Below are 23,769 nucleotides of genomic sequence, written 5' to 3'. Positions count from 1 at the left end.
GGTTGAGTAAATGTCTCTCCAAAACCATTGTAAATTTTCCTATAATATTACATTTAATGAAGCAAGCTTCTCTCTCTACTCTAGAAAGATGAGTTTTCTCTCTCACTGGAGAATGGAGCTGTGGTGCTCCAGTCTAAGGGAATCAGAGTCAGATCAAATAAGAAGAATTACAATAATGGACGACCACATTTTCTAGTTGCCACGGTGACCAATCAGAAGTGAGTTGCTTACTCCGAATATTAACATAAACAATAAAAGTTAAATGATGTAGATTTCCCCCAAAATACTAATAATGTAATCTTGTATGTATAACTGTTGTTTATTCATCATCTTTTGGTACTCTAGGTATGAACTGGTTATCGATGATAAAGACAAGGAGGATAAGAAGAAGCCGGCCTCCTCATCTGAGACAATCAACACTGCACAAACCTTCTACTATGGAGGTTCTCCAAACAGCCCCATACAGAATTTTACTGGCTGTATCAGTTATGCATACATTAGCAGGTAACATACTATTCTACAGTTTTACACCACAAACACATATAACTGCACATACAATTACATACAAAACCCTGCTTTAAAACCCTGTGAGATGCCTTTACATTACCATGAGGTTTGTCTAAGAAACTGTTTCGGACAGGTTTTTTAGACAGTGTAATGGAATTACATCTAAAATATATTATAGCCGCAAGCTGCAATCATCTGGGTCCAGGCACATTTAAGGAAATGGGAAACAGGGCCTCAACTGGAGAATGTGGATACGGTCAATACAGATGCTAAAATACAAATATATATTTTGATGTTAGTTTTAACAACTTTTGGAATGTTTTCCTAAAAGTAGAAATACTCATAGATCGCTTTGTAAAATGGCAAATGACGTTGGTCTCATGTGTACAATTTCAACTCTGCAGTAACATATTTCAGAAGTATATACAGTAGTCTTAATACATAAAAATACAAATAATGATTCTAATCAGATTATCAGTCTGGGTTGCTTTTACAAAAGATTTTTGTATGCATTTGTAATAATGCATTAATAAAGCATAGTAAATATTAAAGAATATTGCAGTTTTTCCTACAGTTCATACAATTACTGTTAGTATCACTACAAAATATGGAATAAACATAAAATAAGTGTAGTTATACTGTAAAATATTTTTACTATAGTAAATACAAATGTATACTACATTATTTTTCATTTGTGTTGCTTTATGCCATTTGTATGATTGGTCTTGAGTTATTCTTATATCCAGTTAAACATTTTCATTAATAAAATATTAAAAACTAACCAACTTTCATCTAATTCTGCGTATTTTAGACATTTTGATTTATTTACAAAGGATTATTAGGAACACCTAATTACACATAATTAATGCAATTATCTAATCAACCAATCACATGGCAGTTGCTTCAATGCATTTCGGGATGTGGTCCTGGTCAAGACAATCTCCTGAACTCCAAACTGAATGTCAGAATGGGAAAGAAAAGTGATTTAAGCAATTTTGAGCGTGGAATGGTTGTTGGTGCTCGACGGGCCGGTCTGAGTATTTCACAATCTGCTCAGTTACTGGGATTTTCATGCACAACCATTTCTAGGGTTGACAAGGAATGGTGTGAAAAGGGAAAAACATCCAGTATGGGACAGTCTTGTGGGCGAAAATGCCTTGTTGATGCTAAAGGTCAGAGGAGAATGGGCCGACGGATTCAAGCTGATAGAAGAGCAACTTTGACTAAAATATCCACTCGTTACAACCGAGGTATGCAGCAAAGCATTTGTGAAGCCACAACACACACAACCTTGAGGTGGATGGGCTACAACAGCAGAAGACCCCACCGGGTACCACTCATCTCCACTACAAATAGGAAAAAGAGGCTCCAATTTGCAAGAGCTCACCAAAATTGGACAGTTGAAGACTGGAAAAATGTTGCCTGGTCTGATGAGTCTCGATTTCTGTTGAGACATTCAGATGGTAGAGTCAGAATTTGGCATAAAGACAATGAGAACATGGATCCATCATGCCTTGCTACCACTGTGCAGGCTGGTGGTGGTGTAATGGTGTGGGGGATGTTTTCTTGGCACACTTTAGGCCCCTTAGTGCCAATTGGGCATCGTTTTAAATGCCACGGCCTACCTGAGCATTGTTTCTGACCATGTCCATCCCTTTATGACCACCATGTACCCATCCTCTGATGGCTACTTCCAGCAGGATAATGCACCATGTCACAAAGCTCGAACATGACAATGAGTTCACAGTACTAAAATGCCCCCCACAGTCACCAGATCTCAACCCAATAGAGCATCTTTGGGATGTGGTGGAACGGGAGCTTCGTGCCCTGGATTTGCATCCCACAAATCTCCATCAACTGCAAGATGCTATCCTATCAATATGGGCCAACATTTCTAAAGAATGCTTTCAGCACCTTGTTGAATCAATGCCACGTAGAATTAAGGCAGTTCTGAAGGTGATAGGGGGTCAAACACAGTATTAGTATGGTGTTCCTAATAATCCTTTAGGTGAGTGTATTTTGTAGATTTGATTCATGAATTACCACAATATTGCACAGTATTATGAAACTATTTAGTGTTGTGATACTTCAACTGGTATAGTATCAAAAGATATGTTTATGGTATCGTGACAACCCTAATGTGAATGGTTTCCAGGCAAGACAGAGATATAGAGCCAGAAGACTTTCAGCATTACATGGAGAATGTGAAGGTGTCATTACAGGACTGCCCGGTGGAAAGACCCCCTGCTGCTATGCTCACTAAAGAGAGCAGGGACTCTTCTAGACAAAGATCAGGGCATTCCCGCAAGGTGCGATAAACTTGTACACAAAGGTTCACTATATCTACAGTATGTACAGTATATATATGCATTTATGTTTACCGTTTGCTCTCTTTCTATTAGGTTAGCAGGGATGAGTCAAGTCTGCTGAGCAGGCCAGTGGATGTTCCAGAGACAGAGCATACCTCATGTTACCTGTCCTCCCATCCACCAGTAAACAACAATGGTCACAACTATGGTGGTTCCGCTCACAGCCGTAACGAGTATACGGGCGTAGCCAAACTTATTGGAGATGAGTAAGTACTGGTGACTTTAATGATTTCTTTAACTTTTGGAAAACTTTTTAAATCCATGCCGTCTCTGAAACAGAACCACAATACAATAAATAACACTCGTTTTGCATCATTGAGAAATAATGTTGCACATATTTCTTTAAAGAGGGTAAAAGTGCAGTTTACAATGAACTCAGACAATGTACAGTGATTATAGTGCTAGATGATGTCACAAGATAAAAAAATATAATTGTTACATCATCACGTTGTATTTGCGTTGGCACTTCAGTCTTCAGAACTGTTTCGCTTCTGACCATTTTATTACCGCACGAGGTGATACCTGTAGTTCCTTGGCAAATGCTTTGTGGCTTCCGTTTCCGAGGAACTACATCGTTTGGCGGAGCAATAGTATTTCTTATCGTCACAGTGCTACTCATAGAGACACGTGGTTGAAGATCCAAATGCAGTTTATTAAGGGCAAATTCAGAATTGTAATCCCATAAACAGGCAGAGGTCAAACACAATGATCAGTCCACATAGACACCAGGGAAAAAACAACATTGAAACCACGACAGACCACCCAGGAATGCAGCTGCGATGCTAAAAATACTTCACAAAGACCAACTGAAACAACCGGGTATATATCGGCTAATGAATGTAATGAGCTATAGATGTGTGTGATAATACAAAAGTCCAGCAATGAATTATGGTATTATAGTGTAAGCAGATAGTCTGGGTGATGTGAGCAGTGTCATCTGGTGAAGCATGATATTAAAGCATGGTGTGACACATATTAATATCATAATTACATTTATTATCTGTGTTTTATGTTGTGAAATCGTGCTTCACATGGAATAACTGTAAAAGCCATATGAAGCCATGGTTTACCGTGATTTTGTATGAATTTGAGTGATTAGTTCTTTTTCAGTTCATTCACCAAAATGATTCGATCGATTCCTTGAGGGAGAGATTTCAGTGAACAAGAAATATGACCTTTTGGTTTCATTGACATTTTGCATACGCTGTCCCAGACTTGGAGTTGTTGAGGTCGAACTGTTTTATTAACTTTAAGTCTGTATGGTTACAGGATTTATTCACTGCTAACAAGAATACAAATTTGGATTATGAATGAAGCCTATACACTATATTATGTGTTTTACAAATGCTGTGTGCAGTAGAATAATAACTTAATTTCCAATCTGTTTGTATTCTGTGTTTTTATCTCTTGTAGATCAAATTTCTCTGTATCGCTGAAGACGCAATCTGCCTTTGGTCTCATCTTCTACTTGTCTGATGAGTCTGAGGAGAACTTCATGGCTCTGTACCTTACACATGGAAGGCTGGTGTTTGCGTTCAGCACAGGCCAAATCCATGTCAAAATTAGAACCAAGGAGAAATACAGCGATGGAAAGTGGCATGATGTAAGGAAGCTTATTAAAAGTTTACTAAGTAATGACTGTAAAGGTGTAACGTCTGTGCCAAATTAACTAACGTTGGGCTTTTTCAACTTTTTTTCATATTTTTGTCATGTGTTTGTTTATTACTGTGGCTTTTCGCCTCCACATCACAATATGGTGCCATTGTTAGGCAAGAAAGACCTTTAGAACATCTCTAGAACAACTTTATTTAAAGACACAATAAATCACAGTTAACACAATGCAACACATTATTGTTGTCCTCTCACATAAAAATGCAGAGTGTAATGGACACTGAAGCCCACATGGCAAGTAAGAAGCAGAGTAAATAAGACATAAAACAGTGGGAGGCTACGTTGGCCCTGAACCGCAACGTGAAAAAAAAAACATTGTAGGGAGAAAAATAAAATCAGTATCTAAGATCCTTCCTGAGCCTAAGTCCGAAGACTTCACTGTTCATACTTCTTTTTACTCTTCAAAACTTTTTTTGCCTCTCGCTTTTCCGTTTGCCCATCCCCATCTAACATAAGGCCAGCAGGCCAGTGGCGGAACACCGGTTGCAAAGTTGGTGGTCCACTAACGGCAGCTGTCTGCGGTCAACCGCCGTTTTTCTCATCTTTTTCCAGCAGTAGCCGCCATATTGCAGACTGTTGTCTGCTGCTGGTTTAAGTTGGTCATGTGCTGGTCCCAAGCACCTAGCTCAAACCAGCTACCTCGCTTCAAAACGAAAATCACATTGTTTTGAAGAAAAACTTATAATTGATTGTTTTAAACTGGCCTATATAGTTCAGGAAACTAAGTTTGTAAGTCCATTATATATAAATTTAAAAGTAGTCTATGCAATATACGTTGTCTCTGTAATTAAAAAGTGAAAATTGTCGTGAACGAGGACGTGGTGGAAGAACCCAAGTGCAGGCAGACACGGATGAAGGGGTTAACAAGACTTTAATAAATAAATACAAAACAAACACCCTCAATAGGGGAAAACACTAACCAAACTAACTCTCAAAAACTGAAAACAAACACTTCCCTCAAGGGGGCAAAAACAACCAAACAAGGAACTTGGAAATAAACGTACAGGACCATGAACTTGTAACACACCATACAGGGCGGGAATCATCTACAGGGGTAACAAGAACAGCATACAAGTACAAGTATAACGAAACACAGGTACAACGAACAAGAACAAGACAATAGACAAGAGGGCATTTTATAGGGAGACTAACAAAGGAGATAACAATGGGCAGGTGTGGGTACTGAAACACTCAGGGAAGGTTAACGAGACAAAAGGGCGGGAAACACTGACGAGACACGAGAAAGCACATGGCAAGTCAGAATCAAAACAAAGCCATGTCTTTCTCACAAAACCTAAGGCTATGCCATGACTCCGCTGCAAGACTAAGAATAAACATGACATGATGGCGGAATCATGACATAAGCCCCCCCTTAAATGAACACCTCTAGGTGTTCATCAAGGGGTAGACTGACAAGACAAGGCAGACTGAGACAATGACAAGACAAAGCAAAACATGGTAAACAAGATTAGGGGCAGACAAGAAAACATTACAAAAGGGTTGGGATGACATAATAAAAATAACAAACAAGGGAGGGGGGAGGGGGAACAACAAAGATCATGGGAGGAAGTCCAAACTGATTGGGACAAAGGGGAACAGTTCTTGTCCCTGGCGCTCGAAAGCGCGGAGTCCCAGGGGACTTAGGGGACACCCTGGGGGGTGGCGCTCGAGAGCGCGAAGTCCCAGGGGCTCTAGGAGTCCCCGGCTGAGGAACATGGCTTGACGCCGGCTGGAAGGCCGGCTGAGGAACATGGCTTGACGCCGGCTGGAAGGCCGGCTGAGGAACATGGCTTGACGCCGGCTGGAAGGCAGGACCAGCCACTTGACTGGGCGCCTGCGGGACCACCGGACTTGGCGGGACCACCGGACTTGACGGGACCACCGGACTTGACGGGACCGCCCTCCGTTGCCTCTTCTTCTTCAGCCGAGCCACCCGTCTGGTGGTTGGCTGGAGGAAGGAGGTGAAGGTCATGGCTGTCTCCGGGCTGGAGGCCTCTGACGAGGACCCCCAGGATTCACGCCTTCCCCGTTTGCCACCCAGGCTGACTGCGGGTGGGGAGGCTGAAGGTGGTGGAGCGGACGAGGTGGAGGTCGCAGAGGGTGAGGAGAGGCCCACAACCCCGATTTGCAGGGTACGGCCCTCGGGGATGGCGGCCAGCGGGGGGGAAAAACTGGGCTGGACTGAGACCCTGGGCTCCGGCCGATTCATGGCATACCTGATCAGGTCTGTGAAGCCCAGCGGTCTCAGCATTTGCATCTCCCACCGCGCTAGAGGTTGGTTGAGGCCGCCATTGAACAGGACCATCTGTTCCTGCTCATTGTGGACCATCTCCCCTGCCGTCTCAAAGAAGCGGTCAGCGAACTCCAAAACATCGGAGTGACCCTGGCGTAAACCTAGGAGGCGATGAGCCTGGGACACTCTCCTTGCCTCCATCTTGCCTGCTGGGTTCGGTAATGGCTCGTTCGTTCTGTCATGAACGAGGACGTGGTGGAAGAACCCAAGTGCAGGCAGACACGGATGAAGGGGTTAACAAGACTTTAATAAATACATACAAAACAAACACCCTCAATGGGGAAAACACTAACCAAACTAACTCTCAAAAACTGAAAACAAACACTTCCCTCAAGGGGGCAAAAACAACCAAACAAGGAAATTGGAAATAAACGTACAGGACCATGAACTTGTAACACACCATACAGGGCGGGAATCATCTACAGGGGTAACAAGAACAGCGTACAAGTACAAGTATAACGAAACACAGGTACAACGAACAAGCACAAGACAATAGACAAGAGGGCATTTTATAGGGAGACTAACAAAGGAGATAACAATGGGCAGGTGTGGGTACTGAAACACTCCGGGAAGGTTAACGAGACAAAAGGGCGGGAAACACTGACGAGACACGAGAAAGCACATGGCAAGTCAGAATCAAAACAAAGCCATGTCTTTCTCACACAAAACCTAAGGCTATGCCATGACTCCGCTGCAAGACTAAGAATAAACATGACATGATGGCGGAATCATGACAGAAAATTAGGTGTTTTTCCACATAGATAGGGCCTACTTGATGGATCCTGCTTGTTTTGTCAAATACTAGGTTTCCAAACTTAACATAGGGGAAACACACACACACATACAGTACATTAGTTCTCTTTCAATATAGTTTTTAATGTTTCTTGTCATGAATTGATACGTTTTTTTCAATATTAGTGGCAAAAATCATTATTGTTTATATTGTTCCCCATTATATTGTAATTGAGAGAGAAAAATATCAGACAGAGATACAGAAAGAAAGTCTTAGACACGGGAAGGATCTAAGACATTGTTTATATTTTTCTCCCCACAAATAATTTTTTCACGTTGTGGTTTAGGGCCTCCAAAGGAGGCTACATGGGAAGTAAAATTATTTTGATCTCAAATAGCAAAAATGACACTTGTTTTGTATAAAATTAATTTGACATTCTTTGCTAATGTGACTTTCTCTCTATAGATTATCTTCATCAGAGGAGGTAATATGGGCAGACTGATAATCGATGGTCTGACGGTAATAGAGGACAGTGCTCCAGGTGGAAATACATCACTGCATGTTCAAGATCCTCTTTACATAGGTGGGGTCCCGCCTGAACGAGCTCTGAAAAACGTTCAGGTATAGTAAACCCAAACAAAATAATTCCCCCATGGCTCCCGGTTCAGCAAATAATTCAAATAGAATTACAATCACTAGAACAGTCAATAATGTATGTTTATTAAATCTCATTAACTGTTGTCTTATGCCAGCTACAGATAACACTGTCTGTTTTGATAGACACTTTGTCAGATCGTGCGATTGTAGCTCAGACATTTTATTCTGTATTGTCATTCAAACTATATGTTGCTTCCTGATGAGTACAAAGATGGATTATTGAGCATCGCCCATAGATCTCAAAATATGCTTCCATACAATTGTTTTACATTTACAGTATTGAGATTATATTATTCATAATTGTCTTGGCAATTTGAAAGAAACATCTATGCAATTGTTGTCGCACAGTTAGCCTTAAAAGGCCAACAAACAACTCAGCTTTATTGAGGAATCACTCATGGTGTTATTTTTCTTTTCAGAAGACATCTGTTTCTAGCTTCTCTGGCTGTGTACGGAGTCTCCAGCTAAATGGCCGCATGCTCAGCACTGCATCCCACAGTTTTGGGATCACACCCTGTTATGATGGCCCGTCTGAGCCAGGGACATACTTCACTGATGAGGAGGGATATGTACTCCTGGGTAAAATATGATGTTTCTTTATCATCTTTATGATTAACTTTATTGCGTATCTCTCATTCTTGATCTGTTTTATTTTTAAAAAAGGTGTTTATAGAGAAATGAATCACTTCGGACAATATATTACTTTGCTTGCCGCTTGAATGACTACACAGACAAAACATTAGCCTTGCATCACCTCTTGTCAGCACAGGGTTTTTGATTGGTGCAAAGATTAAGGACTCAAGCAGGGTCTTGGGAAATGGAATTTCACATCATCATGCGGCAGTATGGGGCTAAATTCCAACATACACTCGTGGAGCTCAATACAATCGAGGAATGAACTTGACCTAAAATTTCTGTATTTTGCCTCTAGAATTCTTTATATTATTAATCGTGTACTTATAACATGATCCAGGGAATGTGTCTTGACATAAAGCATTCTCTTTTTCTTCAAACATGTAGATGACTCCTTTCATTTTGGTCGAAGATTTGAGCTGACGATGGATGTGCGCCCTCGCATGGCTACAGGAGTGCTACTGCACTTGTTCGCAGGAGAGCGGGAATATCTCACCATGTACATCTATCAAGGCCAGGTCTGAAGATCATGTGATAGATTCATTTGACCACCCTATGGAATGTGGTCTTGTAATATGTTAGTAAAAATGTTAGGAATTAAGTTTTTCTTCACTTTTAAAATGGCAGATAAAAATACTTTTGTAAGTTTACGCTTCATTGTATTGTGTAACATGTATCCAGTTTTGATCAGTTTATGAGCACATGAAAAACTGCTCACAGAAATATTTGGTTGTCAATCTGTAACATTGAAGTAATTTTACTGATTTGTTGGTGTCTTGTAGGTGCATGTTGTGGTGAATAACGGTATTCGCGAATTTTCCACATACACGTCTCCTAGGCAGGGAATCTGTGATGGAAACTGGCACAAGGTCACAGGTAGATAATCATCCCAAAATGATGTATTTTATTAACTGTTTATTAACAGCAATACCTGAAATGTCCTGTACATCACGTCCTGTACATCGTAAATCCAACTTGTTGAAGCCCACAAGTAATTAATGTCAGCCCGTCTAAATGATAACTGCTTTCTCACTTGTGTCATAATATGTTGTGCTTTCCAGTGATAAAAGATGCTAATGTGGTGCAACTAGATGTGGACTCAGAAGTGAATCATGTTATTGGCCCTGTCAATGAAGCAGCACAGGACACTCTTTCACCAGTTTTTATTGGTGGAGCCCCAGGTTAGTCCCCACTTGTCTCACATATATTCTAAAAAAACGAAATAAAAGGTTCTAGACTATATGATCATGTTTTTTTATTATGTTATCGTTTTTATTGTTTTATTGTGTTAGGTAGCTGTATTCTTTTTGTTTTTATGGCTTAAATCAACCAACCGCTGTTTAAATGATATTAATTGGATTACAATAATTTGTGAATTGAACAAGATTTTCATGCATTTTGGAACCTCTTCATATTTATCTTATCCTGGATAAAAGTGAAGTGCATGATTCATAAAATTATTACAATTGTTGTTACCATTTAAAAACTGCCAATTCCATTGCATGTGTTTCTTTTCAAAGAACAAACAGAAGCCATGTTGCCTAAGCAAGTTTTTATGATTCATTAGACATGAATTATGTCACATTTTTTTAATGTGTAATGAGAGCCAGAAAAATCTGATAACCTAGTAACCAATCGGAAGGTACAAGTAGATGTGTTTCTTCGCATAAGATCAAACTTCATGTAAATATATATATATATATATATAAAATACAGTCATTTAAATGTTACAGAGGATTAGAATATCAGTAATTTCTAATTTCCACTATTTATTTTTATTAGTCATGAATATTCTGATATTCTGTCAATTATTTGTTTGCCATTTAAGAACGTAGAACATTCAGTTATTTTTTTAGAATAATCAAATTTTGTCATGTTTTAATGACAACATATAATGCACTCATATAAATCGGGTCATATAAGGGTGATGATATCTCGGCATTAAAGCGAATATTATGGTTCTGGGGTAGTATTGGGGTAGTCACACGAAGCGTTTCAGGCAGGTCTGGGTAAGCATTCGCTTTTAGATAGAATAAATCTTTTGTTCCGACACATTTCTTCCTTACATTTTTGCAATTTTACGTGTCTAATACATGCATGGGCAACTTCTAACACACCAAAGACACAGAAAAAAACGTATTCGCACCATATGACCCCTTTACAATTATGCTTTGTGCAAGGCAGAGAAAACAATTATGTTTATTATGATCATTTTTGTGTTACCGACTTATGTTTTATAATTAAAATGCCAATGTGTTTCAGTGGATTTGTGAGAATGAAGCCAGTGTATATATTTGGCGCCACTAACATTTGTTTGACCTACCGAACAATAAAGCAAAAACTAGTAGAGTGTGTCCGGGGACTTTGTATAGCAATGGCACATGGGGGAGTGTTAAAATGTGTTTTTTAAAAGGTGTTTTCCTGTTCTGTTTGGTGCAGGTTTTGGTGGAGAAATAGACATGCTGTAATAGGTCACCCAAAATAAGAATTCTGTCAATATAATTTATGAAATCATTTATTTGGATATATATATATATATATATGTACAGTATATGTTATATATAGTTTCTGGCAACAGAAACCGTTTATTAATTAATGTACATAACTTTTTTTGCTCTAGACTCCATGATGCCTCTCAACCTTCTTAGCAAGAGGGGCTACACAGGCTGCATAAGAAACCTGTCTATAAATGAGTCTCCTGTGAGCTTCAGTAAGGCAGTCCTGGTCAGTGGTGCAGTAGGTGTGGGCGCCTGCCCTGCTTCCTGAGTGACTGCCATTCTGGGACCCCACGCCAAAAGAACACTTAATTCTAGCAGTGTTTTAATGTATCTCTAACGTACCTCTTCAACATCATGTAATGCTATTTTATCACAATGCAACATTTATCCACCTTTATACTGCAGACTGAGCACTGCAATCACTATTTGACACCAAAATGTTTGAAGTTTTTTTAAATACTGAAAATATAAGGTCCAGTTTCATTAAAGCCTTAAAGTACCCGTCAGTAAAATCTAGGGGCATCTAGCGCTGAGGTTGTGAATTGCAACTAACAGCTCACTCCACCTCTCCCTTTCGAAGCACAACAGAGGCATATAAGACAAGGTAATAAAAACAAAGCTTCATTAAGTAAGGTCTTTATACACCTCTGATATGATATATTGCATTTCTGTCAACAGATCCTCCAAAAATTTGACTGGTCCTTTAAGACTTTTAAACAAAATTGCAATAACAAAGTATTAACCAAGCCAATAAGAGATCTGAAAACTTGCTGATTTCTGTAATATTGTGTCTTTAATAAAGCTAATGTTTTCTAACATATCTATTGAGTTTTTACTGTAAGAGCATACATATTAAACAGAATGATTAATTCAAATCAACCGTTGAACGTTTTTAATGAAAATAAAAAATAAAGTTATAAAAAATGGCCTTAAAGTCCCCGTGAACCAGAAGTTGTTATTGTTTTAACTTCCGTGTCTTGATGCATTTCCGAGTGAAATGGGATTTTGAAGGTCTAGAAGGGATGCAAAATCTCGACATATAATCTCAATAAATTGCATTAGCTAACACCTACCTTCACCTTAAACCTAACCTTACAATAATAAAAAAATATGAATCAACTGTTTTCTGCAGCAGCAGACTGACAGTTGAAGGGGAGGAGTTAACAGATACTACATCCGAGCCATCATCTAAGATTAATAGTCATAACAGGACAGAGGTGCATTTTCAAATTTTAATTTAAGATTACAAGAGCAAACGATATAAAAAAAGAAAGGACTCACATTGATAAACTATGAACAATAAAAACACTGCAATATTACATAAAAATAGGCATTGCAATTTTTTATGTCACTGGGACTTTAAAGAATAAACACAACATATTTCAAGTGGGGGGCAGTTTTGTACAGTATTACTATTTGCTTTTAACCTACTTACCTTTAAACCATCAACATGTGTATTGTACAAAAGAAACAATGTATCAGGGGATTTTGGTTTTATTCACAAACGCTCATGGGAAATAATGCATATTGACTACAGTATTTAATGTATTTCTCCTTTCTCGTATTTTGTAGCCATTCCTGGACTATTTTGTAGTCATCGTTTGTTCTTCTTTCATACTCCAGTCCAAACACAGCAACACAACATGCACACAACCCTTTAATGCAATTGGTAAATAGCCTCTATGTCGCTGAATTCCCGCGTCTCGACAGAAGATGGCGCCCGCCGCGCTTCCAGTGCACTTAGTGTTCGAATGTGGACCGATGGGTTTCATTATTTATTTTTAATCGATTAATAATGTAATTAATTGATATTAAAGAAGAAACGGTCCTGCGTTTTTTCCAACACTGGCTTCACTACATGAAGAAAACCCAAAAAAGTATTAAAACACACAATATATTACATATGATTGATTGTTAGATCACCAGTGCACAGAAATAAAATGTTTAATTGATCCCTTACTCCGCTCAAAAAAAACAACGAAGAAGGAACTTTTATATGGTTTCATTATTATTATTTTATTTAAGTTTATGATCATATGTAGGCTATTACGTTTACATATGTAATGTTATAATATTGAAATGTATCCCTTGTGCTACTTTTGATTTCAAATGTACTGCAATTTACAACGTTATTGTAATGTTACTTATAATGTGAAGCCATAAAAAAGAAAAAACATTCCTTAAAGTGATATATGGAATAGTGAATAGGGGTACAGGAGGCGATTTCGGATTTTTATACGGGAGCATAAACCGGTAAGATCGTAAATATCAGGATTTAAATCGATGAGAAAAACAACTGAGCAGAACTTCCTTGCGCACTGCATGCGTCATCAATCAGCGACGATCTACATTAAACCGGCGGCGCGAAAAGCGTTGAGCACCGTTTCTATGGCTACGGCAAGGAACCCATACATACGCTTAAAGATATTGACGGTGTAGTAACTTCGATTATTCGATTGTTATGAGCTCTGAAGATGACGCAGTCCGTAGTAGTTCAAGGTAAGAAAGTGTTTCTTTTATTGCCGTAACTGCAACTATAGTTTCTCTCGATTCAGATCTGTCTGAGCCCGGTGTATTACACAAACCATTGAGTTTTGTCAGGTCCAATAACGTAATTAATTCATTTCTTTCTGTGAGCTCTGATGTGTATCGTCCTCGATGTTTTGTGTGTAAACGCAGTTGGGCAGTGCGGGAATCAGGTGGGATGCTGCTTCTGGGACCTCGCGCTAAGAGAGCACTCTCACGTCAATCAAGTGAGGTCTTGCACATTTTAACATCACAGCACTGTCCAAAACATGACACTGTGTATGTTACAATAATATATATTTTGTGATGTAGTAATCTTAAAATGAAAACCACAGGTGTGTATACTTTTCACAGCCTTATAGGTTATTGGCCCTCTACATTTGCTTTTTCTTTTCCTCTGTCCGCCTTATTGTCCTGTCTGAAAGGACAAGCTTTTATTCTATTAATGCAGTAACTTAGCGTGTCACTGTGTCTCTGCAGAAGGGAGTTTATGATGAAGCACTTAGCAGTTTCTTTAGAAACGATGATCCAAGGTAACCTGTCTTTTAATGCTTTTATCCTATTTTATAAAGTTTATCCATGTGAGTGCCATCCCACTTGAGCACTGATTATTATTGTGATGTTTTTGCAGGAGAGGTCATAGAGAAAACGGCATAGGTGACAGGATCACCGCTCTGAAGGCCAGGGTAAGCATCTTGCCAGGGCATATAGACTACAGTATGGACAAAGCTTCCTCAGATCCGGTCCGATAGAAGGCTGTGCAGAGTTTAGCTCAAACCCCTTTACAAACTCACCTGTCTGTGAATTTATAGAGATTCCCGATAACCTTGATAGATTCCTGTTAATGTCCGTCCGTGTATGCATTATCCATGTGTGTGTGAGCAGGCAGTGCTAGTGGACATGGAAGAAGGAGTCCTGGCAGAGATTCTGCAGGGGCCATTGCGGCAGCTTTTCAGCAGCACACAGCTCATCAGCGATGTCTCTGGTTCAGGAAATAACTGGTGAGACTTGTGCAGTATGTCTGTTGTGAAGCATCTACACGCATTCTTAAAGTGATAGTTCACCCCTGAATTGAAATTTGAATGTTTACTCACCCCAAGGCCATCTGAGATGGAGGTGACATTTTTTCTTAAAGGGATACTTCAACCAAAGGGATACTTCTGTTCGGTTGAACACAAAACAGAACATTTTGAAGAATGTAGGACAGCAAACAGTTCTGGGGCACTTTTGACTACCATTCTATATTTTCCATCTATGTTAGTCAATGGGTGGCTTTATCTGTTTGGTTATAAGCATTCTTCCTAATATCTTTCTCTGTGTTCATCAGAATGTGATTCTGATTATTTCCTTTAGGGCAGTCGGACACCACACATATGGCTCGGCCTACAGAGAGCAGATTGTGGATCAGGTCCGCAGGGCTGCAGAACACTGCGATTGCCTTCAGTGCTTCTTTCTCATTCACTCCATGGGAGGAGGTGAGCGTCTGTCAGATGATCCCCGTCGTGTTTTCTTTCATTCTGGTATTTAAAATTTCATCTGTGTGTTTAGGGACAGGTTCGGGTTTAGGCACATTTGTGTTAAAGCTTCTCGAAGAGGAGTTCCCAGAGGTCTATCGGATAGTGACTTCTGTGTACCCAACAGCAGAAGACGACGTCATCACCTCTCCTTACAACTGCGTCCTGGCAATGAAAGAACTCACTGAGCATGCAGACTGCGTCCTGCCTGTGGATAACCAAGTATGCATTCTTTTAGTACCACAACAAGTGTAAATTATTTTTTTATATAATTTACATGTAGTGGTCCCATTATCACCAGTTAAATAATGAACATTAGTATTTGCATCACAGTAAAATCTTTAAAAAGGCGAGCACTGCTATTTAAATATTTGTAATGATATTTAAGCACATTTTTCATACAGCAACATGTTATGACTCCTGACTCTGTTTTAGAACCCTTTGCCTTTTGTTTCTTTTGCAGTCTTTGGTGGATATTGTTGGTAAGATACAGCATATGTCCCACACTGGTAAACTAGGCTCTGTCATCAAGAAGAACTGTACCATCATCTCTGGACAGGGAGGGCTGGTGAAGGTTGAGAAGCCCTTTGATGCCATGAACAACATTGTTGCAAACCTACTTCTTAATATTACCAGGTACAACATGAGTTAAAGATCAAAATAAACCATTAACTCTGTATTTTTGTGTATGTATTACCCTCTTGTTAAAGCCTTGACAAATTACAGTTTTTTTTCAACACTCTCAGTTCAGCACGATTTGAGGGCTCTCTCAACATGGACCTGAATGAGATAGCCATGAACTTGGTACCATTCCCACGGTTACATTACCTGGTGTCCAGTCTTACTCCGCTCTACACACTTGCAGATGTTAATGTTCCACCACGCAGGTCAGTCACCAAATGTTGTTATTTTACAACTCACTGCTTAGCCACCACAGTATGATAAATAGTACAGTTTCACACATTTTTGAGCGATGTTGGTGACTTATACTATCTGTACATTTTTAGGAAAATTCTGATGAATTCGATGCAACTTCTTCATGCAATCTCGAGCTGCTTTTGATGCACTTGGCAGAAGTTAATACAAATGAAATCTAATAGCAGTATTAGTTTAGTTTAATTTAGTTTAATTGGTTTCTGTGTTGTAGGCTGGATCAGATGTTCTCAGATGCATTCAGTAAAGAACATCAGCTGATAAGAGCTGACCCTAAACACAACCTTTATCTGGCTTGTGCTCTTATGCTGCGTGGAAACGTTCAGCTGTCTGACCTGCGCAGGAACATTGACCGGTTTGTCACTTCCTCCTGGTTTTTTATTCTGTTTATCATGTTGCAGCCAAATCATAACCCTGTTAATTTTTTTAATATACAATCATATGAATTCATTTTGATGTACAATAAAAAGTCTGTTCATTGGAGAAATAAATCTGTCTGGCATAGTTGTAGCTGACGGGTACCACTGACTGGTCTCTGGACCTGAAGAGAGAGTTTATCCGTGATCATTTTCTTATGCTCAATTTAATTAAATGTGTAATTTCCAATATCATATTGTCTTGTTTTTATTGTTTTTTTCTCAGTCTAAAGCCCACTCTGCCTTTTGTCCCATGGAATCAGGAGGGATGGAAGACAAGCCTATGTTCTGTCCCTCCTGTGGGTCACACACATTCTTTATTAGCATTGGCCAACAACACTTGTGTCCAGTTTGCCTTCAGTGAGCTAAGGGAGCGTTTTGTGAAGCTCTACCGAAGAAAGGTACATCGTGTCCCAAAGCCACCCAAAATATGTCAGTGCATGTAAACTAGGGAGCAGAATAATGTTGATGGCATTTGTTTTGCCCCCCCAGGCTCACCTGCATCACTATTTAGCAGTGGATGGCATGGAGTCAGCTGGATTTGGTGAAGCGCTGTCATGCCTCTCAGATCTTATACAGGACTACACACACCTGGAACACCCACTCATGCCAAACGCCCCCAGACTCTCTATCGCCACATGATCGTGTGAATGATGTATGCTAGATAAAGAGACTAATGTTATGTTAATGAATTATATTTCTTTATATAATCAGTGTTTTGATGTAAAATGTCTCTTGTCATAAACCTTAAAGTGTGCAAGAATACGTTAATATGGCTCTGTTGGTTGTCACCTTGCATAAAGCGTACGATTTTTCACATTTGTTGTGGTTGGATATTGTATATCAAAAGGAATTTGGTGTGAAAATTATGTGACAGAGACTAAAAATGAACTGCATTGGAACTATGTTTTCTTTTTCTTGCGAGTGATTATATCAAAGTAGATTGTTAAATGTGAATAATTCGCCATTCTTTATGATTTGTCTCTGCCCGAATGCAGGAATGTGATTAACATTAATTGATTCATCCATTTAAATAATTTATTATGACAATAATCTGAATCCTTATTCATTTTTAACACTTATTTTTAGTGACTAGAAAATAATTTCCTGGTCAAATCACATGGATCTTATTTTTACAAGCAATACATCACATGACACATGATTTTTATAAACTCTCCAGTTATGCAAAACACCATTAGGGCATCCAGAGGTCAGAATGCTTCCTATGACCAACAAAACAATCGCTCCAACAATTAAATTGCTGTAAGTGTACTGTAACTGTGTAGCGGCTGAGAGTTCAGCCGGTCAAAGTGTGGTCCAGCGAAGAATATTGATATTTTGAAGAATTGTGACATCACAAACGACATTAGATCTGAGGCATTTGCAACAAAGCTACGTGAAGTCATTCACTGACGATAAGAGTCGGTGAGTTAAGGTAACATGAGAAACAGCAATGATCAGAGATTCACTTTATGCAAAATAAAGTGCATCAATGTAATGATGTGATGACTAGTGGGAGGGCATACAGAAAGTTTTTATGGAAAATCTTTTTACATACTTCTGTAACCTGAAGCAGCTTCAGTTTTCTCACACTCGTAGAGATCTTGTGACGGGCACATTATCCGGACGCAATGTTTGGCATTTTAAAATGAATTCATAAAGACAAAAACATTACCTTAAAGATTGCCCGCTTTAGGGGTAGACATTTTAAAACAAACATTTAGATTGTGTAAACAGCAATGTATTGGCCATGTTTTCCTTCCTGTGCGTATAGATTATCAACAGCTCACATATTAAAGCAAACCTCATGCACAATTTCAGAATGATCATCCTCCAGATTTCTGTCTTGGTGTGTCTGATTTATATTAAGTGTAGTTCTGAAAACATGTCTTCAGGATCATTACACTTCTTTTGACACACACAGGAAGTGATCCACTGCATTTTCCATAGTACATCGGATCCTCCTTTGCAGTGGAACTGTATGTTCACGATTTTTGACTTGTTGGGAACGCAGCAGCGTTTGTCCATGCAGATGCCACAGTACATCGGCCGGTACTTCTTAACACTGGTACAGCCAGACAGAACCAGCTTCTCTGCTTTATTCTCCTGAAATTTCGGTCTGCAGGTCTTTCCTTTTGGCATCTGTGCGTGAAAGAGAGAATAAATGGAACTTTCCATGAATAGGTTATAAAATAAGGAATACAAATACGGCCTCCACAAAGTGCCTCTTTCCAGGATGACGTCTGAGTTGATCCACTTCGTTTTGCTTAACAAACTCTTTATGTCCCTGACACCTTTGATGTTAGGAAGATCAAAAGAGTCCTGAGCTTGATCAACGTCTGATATATGCAAATCAAACTATTATTTTACTGTTCACATTACCTAATAGACTTAACATTAGTTCCACCTGAAGCATAGGCTTCTCACCTTTCGCCATTTCCATCTTCTATCATGCTGGGATCTTTCATTTGAATATGTTCCAACATCCACGTTGTGCTTTCATGAAATATCATTTCGTCATATATTACACTTGACAGCATTTTATTTATAGTTTTATTTCTAGTTCAGCTCTCCAATAGCACAGTCTTTTCTTCTATTGGACACATTTTTACAATACGGTGTGGTAAGAAATGTGAAAAGTTAGCAAAATTCATTATGAATACTTATTAAATTTGCTATATTGTATAAAAGTATAAACAATAATATATATAATTGTATATAGCCTGCAAAATTTAATAATAAGGTCTTGACATATAGGTCAATAAATTCCTATATTTAAGTAAATTAAATCCAGCTTATTATTTTACATTAGGGCTGGCAACTGATAACAATTTGTAAACATGTCATACTGATAGGACGTCTTACCTTCAGCCCTTTCAAAGCTTTCTTCTCACATGGTCTGAGAAGACAAAGTCTGCGCTCTTTTCTCATCTCGCACTTGCTGTTGTCGTTGTTGACCCGTACAGAAATGCCAATGCCGCAGGTTTGTGAACAGGCTGACCAGGGTGTAGTCTGAACTAAGCAGTTCTTCTTCCAGGCTAAAGGAGGATCCCTGTAAGCTTTCAGTGTTACAGTCACAAAGCACTATGTCATCTCACAGTACATATACAAACACCCAGCCTTACCTCAGGCCCATGGTTCTGACAAACGTTAAACGTTGTTACCGCTGTGTATAAGAGTTCTGTGCATTTATTTATTTATAATCATTTTGATCCCTCAGTCTCAAAACTTTGAGTAGACACTTACAATGGAAGTATGTGGGACCAGGCAAACATTAAAATACTCACTGTTTCAGAGTATAACCACAAGACATAATAACAGTATAACGTACAGTATTGTCCTATTATTACTTAATCATCTTTTCTGCGTAAAGTTATATCTATGTTATAACCAGTCTTGATATATGATAAATAATACAAGGATACTAGACAGCTGGTACATGTAAGTCTTTGCTTATTGATTCTCGGTTCTCTTTGTTTTTTAAGCCAAACTTTAAGCTCTGAAAGATTTGGGTAATGGTGTAGTTAGAGTACCTAATACTGTGGGCTATGCTTGGTTCGATTTTCCTCCTCCTGAAAGCTTTATTTTGTATTAATTTCTTTTTTACTTTTATTTTCCAGGAAGTCCCGTTGACATCCATGTTTTTTTTTTACAAGAGTTGATCTCTTTTACTTCAGCTGTAAGTGTCTCACTGTAACCACAAATGTTGCTTTAAAATATATTAAAATTCTAATAGGCTTTAATCATTCTAAAAATACATTATACTATCATAATTCTTCAGTGTACATGTTTAATATTACTAACAATGTCATCCTGCCCTCGAAAAATATCATTCAAATATCATAGTTATTCTTGAACATTATTCTTGTATTTAATATTTTAATTCAGCCGCATTTACCTGACATGGTCCTGAAAGTGGTGTCTTGCTGATGTTTGTTGCTACTGTAACTCTTGAGCCCTGTTTTTTTCCCCTGAAGGCCAGTGGCACTCAGCATCCCAGCAGGTTTCTCAATGAAGACTGGAGTACAGCCAATGGCTCCGGAGATGCAAGTGCACTTGTAGAGTGGGCTGGGCTGGAAGGCCTGTCCGTTGTCATAGTGAGCCCCGTTGAGATCACAACCCACCCCCATCATGTCTGAAATAATATGCGGGACTTTTATAAAACTCTTTTTCTTTGCCCTCAGTTGTGCTATAACAGCATGTTTTGTTGCGTGTGGCTTAGTCTGAAAAGTCTCACATTTCTCCCCAAATAAAAAACGTTGATTATTTTGGGAGAAATGTAAGGCTTTTCAGACAAAGCTATCATATGGCTACAGAAGACCTTTTAGTCTTCACTAGGGCTGCATTTTTTCAGTCAAGATTATTACGGCCAAAAATATTGCAATAACACTATTATTGCGATATCTATCAGAATTTAAATGTTGGTCAAATTCAGCTTTATTTTTTTCTCTTTTTTGGCCATGTCACTCAAATTAGAACTTTTGTAACCATTGTCTCTTAAAGGTACTGTGTGTGTCATGTTTATCCCCATCTAGTGGTGCGGCTGCGAATTGCAACAGACCGCTTTTATTTTTTTTATTTGTCTGTTAAGTATTCGCAGAAGAGATGGGTTTAAAGTAGTTTTTTTAAGGTTGTGAGAGGTGTAGTTGACCGGACCGCATTGGGAAGAAAGTTCCACGAGGAAGGAGTTGTGAAGGAGAATGAGTGGGATTTAGTGCCCTTATGAGAAGGCATTACAAGGCGCCGATAAATAACGCTTCATTCTGTATGGTCTTTAGACCAATCTGAACACATAGGTAAGTAAATCTGGCCCTTAGCTTTAGCTGTGATTCTTATTATTGTGTTGTTGACTGTGTACCTGTAAAAGAAAATAACCCCCACACAGCAGTATATTTCATGAAACGTTCACTCACAAGAGCAGACGCCAACCTCAAAACGTGGCTGGTCTTTGGAAAAGTCGCAGTACAAGCTTTTGTGCATGTCACAGATGTCCCTCTCATTGCATGACTCCCCAATTTGTTGTGCACAGGTTTTGCAGCATCCACAGCCATCCAAAACGGAGCTGACACCAGGGGCGCACTGCGTTCGGACGCCACATTTACACGGCCAGCTACAGAATTGCCTCCTTTCTGCCACACCTGCTGCTCCTCGCTGCTTCTGCTGGGTATAAGCACCCTGAATACGGCAAGAACACACACACAGACTGTGTAACTGTGGTTTTAATGCTGTGTAAAGTCAATAACAGAGGACACAATCTGACACTACATAAAAAGCATTAGTCATTGATCACTGTATTTTTACTGGGATCAATGGCTCAATGGGCTGTCTCACCCTTACTAGGGCCTCATTAAATACTGCGGTAGTGTAATTTTCGGACTATTTTTGTGAGTTCGCCAGCAAATCCACAAGCTTTTCTAGCAGGTGAAAAGTCAAATCTGAATGTCAACAAGCCAGTCCTTCATACGGCTTTACAGACTGCTCTACTGTAGCAGTGTTTGTAAGAAAAACACTAACCTTGCCAGATGCCTTGACAGGGTCTACACTGTCTGCTGGCAGCAAATATATCACAAATATACAAGGTTAACCCTCAACCAGGGCTTCTTGAAGTGGCACACTTATGCACTACAAACTGTAAGCACTTCAGCTTCCATTTTTTCTCAATTTGGGTAGATCATGGTCAGGACAAGAGTCTTACTGAAAGTCATTAACAATAGATGTAACACAAATGTTTAAGTAAAATACAGTTTGCTAGCCTCTTTTATTTTTTTCAGAGCTTAATGTATTTTAACCATTACTTCCCAGAACGTTTTTGTTTCTCCAAAGGTGTCTGCACAACAGGATTCAAAAATGCTAGGCTACTATTTTCAGTTTTCCGGCAATTTCCGCATCTTCCACAGGTCGAAAAATAAACAGACCACTGCCCTAAAATCCCAGCTTTGGTTTTGTTAGTGTAAGGCTGCTTGGGGTGCTAAAAGAAAGGGAGCAATGTTCTGATAGCACCACAGCAACATCCACCTATAGTACAAACGACCTACATATAGTTTTAACATAATAAACAAACACATCTGTTTATAGATAAAATATATAGTTAATAAATTACAACTCAAAAAGCACTTTGATAAAGACATATTGCTGACCTCCAATAAAATTAGCTATTATTCACTTATAATATATTCTGCTTTATTTTTAGATCTTAGTTCATCAAACTTTTTTATTACTTTTTGTTTGCTCCAATTGTAAAAACATTAGAATGTTGTGACAAAGACATTTCTGTGTGCTGTAAGGTTAACTACAGACTCAACTTTAACAATTCCCTTTCACAAATGCTTCTGGGGTCACCAGAGGTCACAACAAATATGTAAAGTCTTTTTGTCAAGTCTACAGGGTGAGATTATTCTGTGAGAGAAATATACAATCAAGAATTTTCCTGGCAAAGAAGAACACATCTCCATTGAAGCTTCATTATAGAAATGTTGTCTCCCTGTTTCATAAACAGAATCTCACATACAAGAAGAGATTATTGCATCAACAGCTGACAGAGATAAAAAATAACAATTTTGTCACAGCACCTATATGCTGTCAACTTTTAGACAAACTTTAGGACATCAAACAGTTCACAATAAAATCCACAAAATCTAGGTGTAACAAATATTGCATTTTATTAAGGCGTACCAATATTTCACAGCACATTACAGAAGCTCAGTCAGCTTGGTTAGTCCAGTAACTGTATTACCACAGAGAATGAGCATGCGGTTTATTTGAGCCCAACCGATGGACAGTAGCTCTTAGACACACAGGGATGCTAATGTCTAGTTCAGCATTAATGGTGAGCAGAGAATTGATACAGTGGCCCTTACCTGACTCAGAATGAGCACCGGGATACAGAAAAGTAGCGACAGCATCATTTACGTTTTTCAGAGGAGTTCTGTGCACCTAGAACGAAAGGGTGAGAGTGAGAGAGAGGGAACTGACTTGTCTGAAAGGTATACAAAGCTTCCCTCTGTCTGTTCTCCAAACAC

General features: G+C 39.0%; 3 protein-coding genes across 4 annotated transcripts in view; 2 read left to right on the top strand and 1 right to left on the bottom strand.

The window, feature by feature from the left end:
• The window catches only part of lama4 (laminin, alpha 4), a 42,617-nt gene extending 30,384 nt beyond the window's left edge, over positions 1–12,233 (top strand). Inside the window, exons 30-40 of the mRNA XM_079475270.1 lie at positions 85–218; positions 346–504; positions 2,663–2,816; positions 2,910–3,082; positions 4,290–4,479; positions 8,039–8,194; positions 8,650–8,809; positions 9,251–9,381; positions 9,646–9,739; positions 9,925–10,044; positions 11,484–12,233. Of these exons, the coding sequence (XP_079331396.1) occupies positions 85–218; positions 346–504; positions 2,663–2,816; positions 2,910–3,082; positions 4,290–4,479; positions 8,039–8,194; positions 8,650–8,809; positions 9,251–9,381; positions 9,646–9,739; positions 9,925–10,044; positions 11,484–11,629 (1,617 nt within the window). The 3' untranslated portion in view covers positions 11,630–12,233. The remainder of the gene's footprint in view (positions 1–84; positions 219–345; positions 505–2,662; positions 2,817–2,909; positions 3,083–4,289; positions 4,480–8,038; positions 8,195–8,649; positions 8,810–9,250; positions 9,382–9,645; positions 9,740–9,924; positions 10,045–11,483) is intronic.
• A 1,441-nt stretch (positions 12,234–13,674) lies between these two features.
• Positions 13,675–18,563, top strand: tube1 (tubulin, epsilon 1). 2 transcript variants are annotated; one of them, XM_079474060.1, is made up of 12 exons: positions 13,675–13,860; positions 14,041–14,114; positions 14,368–14,420; positions 14,519–14,573; positions 14,773–14,888; positions 15,241–15,362; positions 15,436–15,623; positions 15,865–16,037; positions 16,148–16,288; positions 16,549–16,689; positions 16,977–17,151; positions 17,243–18,563. In XM_079474060.1, the coding sequence occupies exons 1-12, from the start codon at positions 13,836–13,838 to the stop codon at positions 17,390–17,392; spliced, it is 1,413 nt and encodes a 470-aa protein (XP_079330186.1). In that variant the 5' UTR covers positions 13,675–13,835; the 3' UTR covers positions 17,393–18,563. The 2 variants fall into 2 exon arrangements, with proteins under 2 accessions (XP_079330186.1, XP_079330185.1); XM_079474059.1 differs by having other exon boundaries at positions 13,723–13,860; positions 14,041–14,119; positions 17,243–17,802.
• Positions 18,206–23,769, bottom strand: ccn6 (cellular communication network factor 6). Its single transcript, XM_079474061.1, has 5 exons — positions 23,608–23,769; positions 21,664–21,925; positions 20,649–20,885; positions 19,616–19,809; positions 18,206–18,892 (listed from the first exon to the last, which is right to left on the bottom strand). The coding sequence occupies exons 1-5, from the start codon at positions 23,653–23,655 to the stop codon at positions 18,611–18,613; spliced, it is 1,023 nt and encodes a 340-aa protein (XP_079330187.1). The 5' UTR covers positions 23,656–23,769; the 3' UTR covers positions 18,206–18,610.

Source organism: Barbatula barbatula, assembly GCF_947034865.1.
Source record: "Barbatula barbatula genome assembly, chromosome: 15".
Classification (NCBI taxonomy): domain Eukaryota; kingdom Metazoa; phylum Chordata; class Actinopteri; order Cypriniformes; family Nemacheilidae; genus Barbatula; species Barbatula barbatula.
Note: the sequence above shows the minus strand (reverse complement) of the source record. Positions and strands in the feature narration are given on the sequence as shown.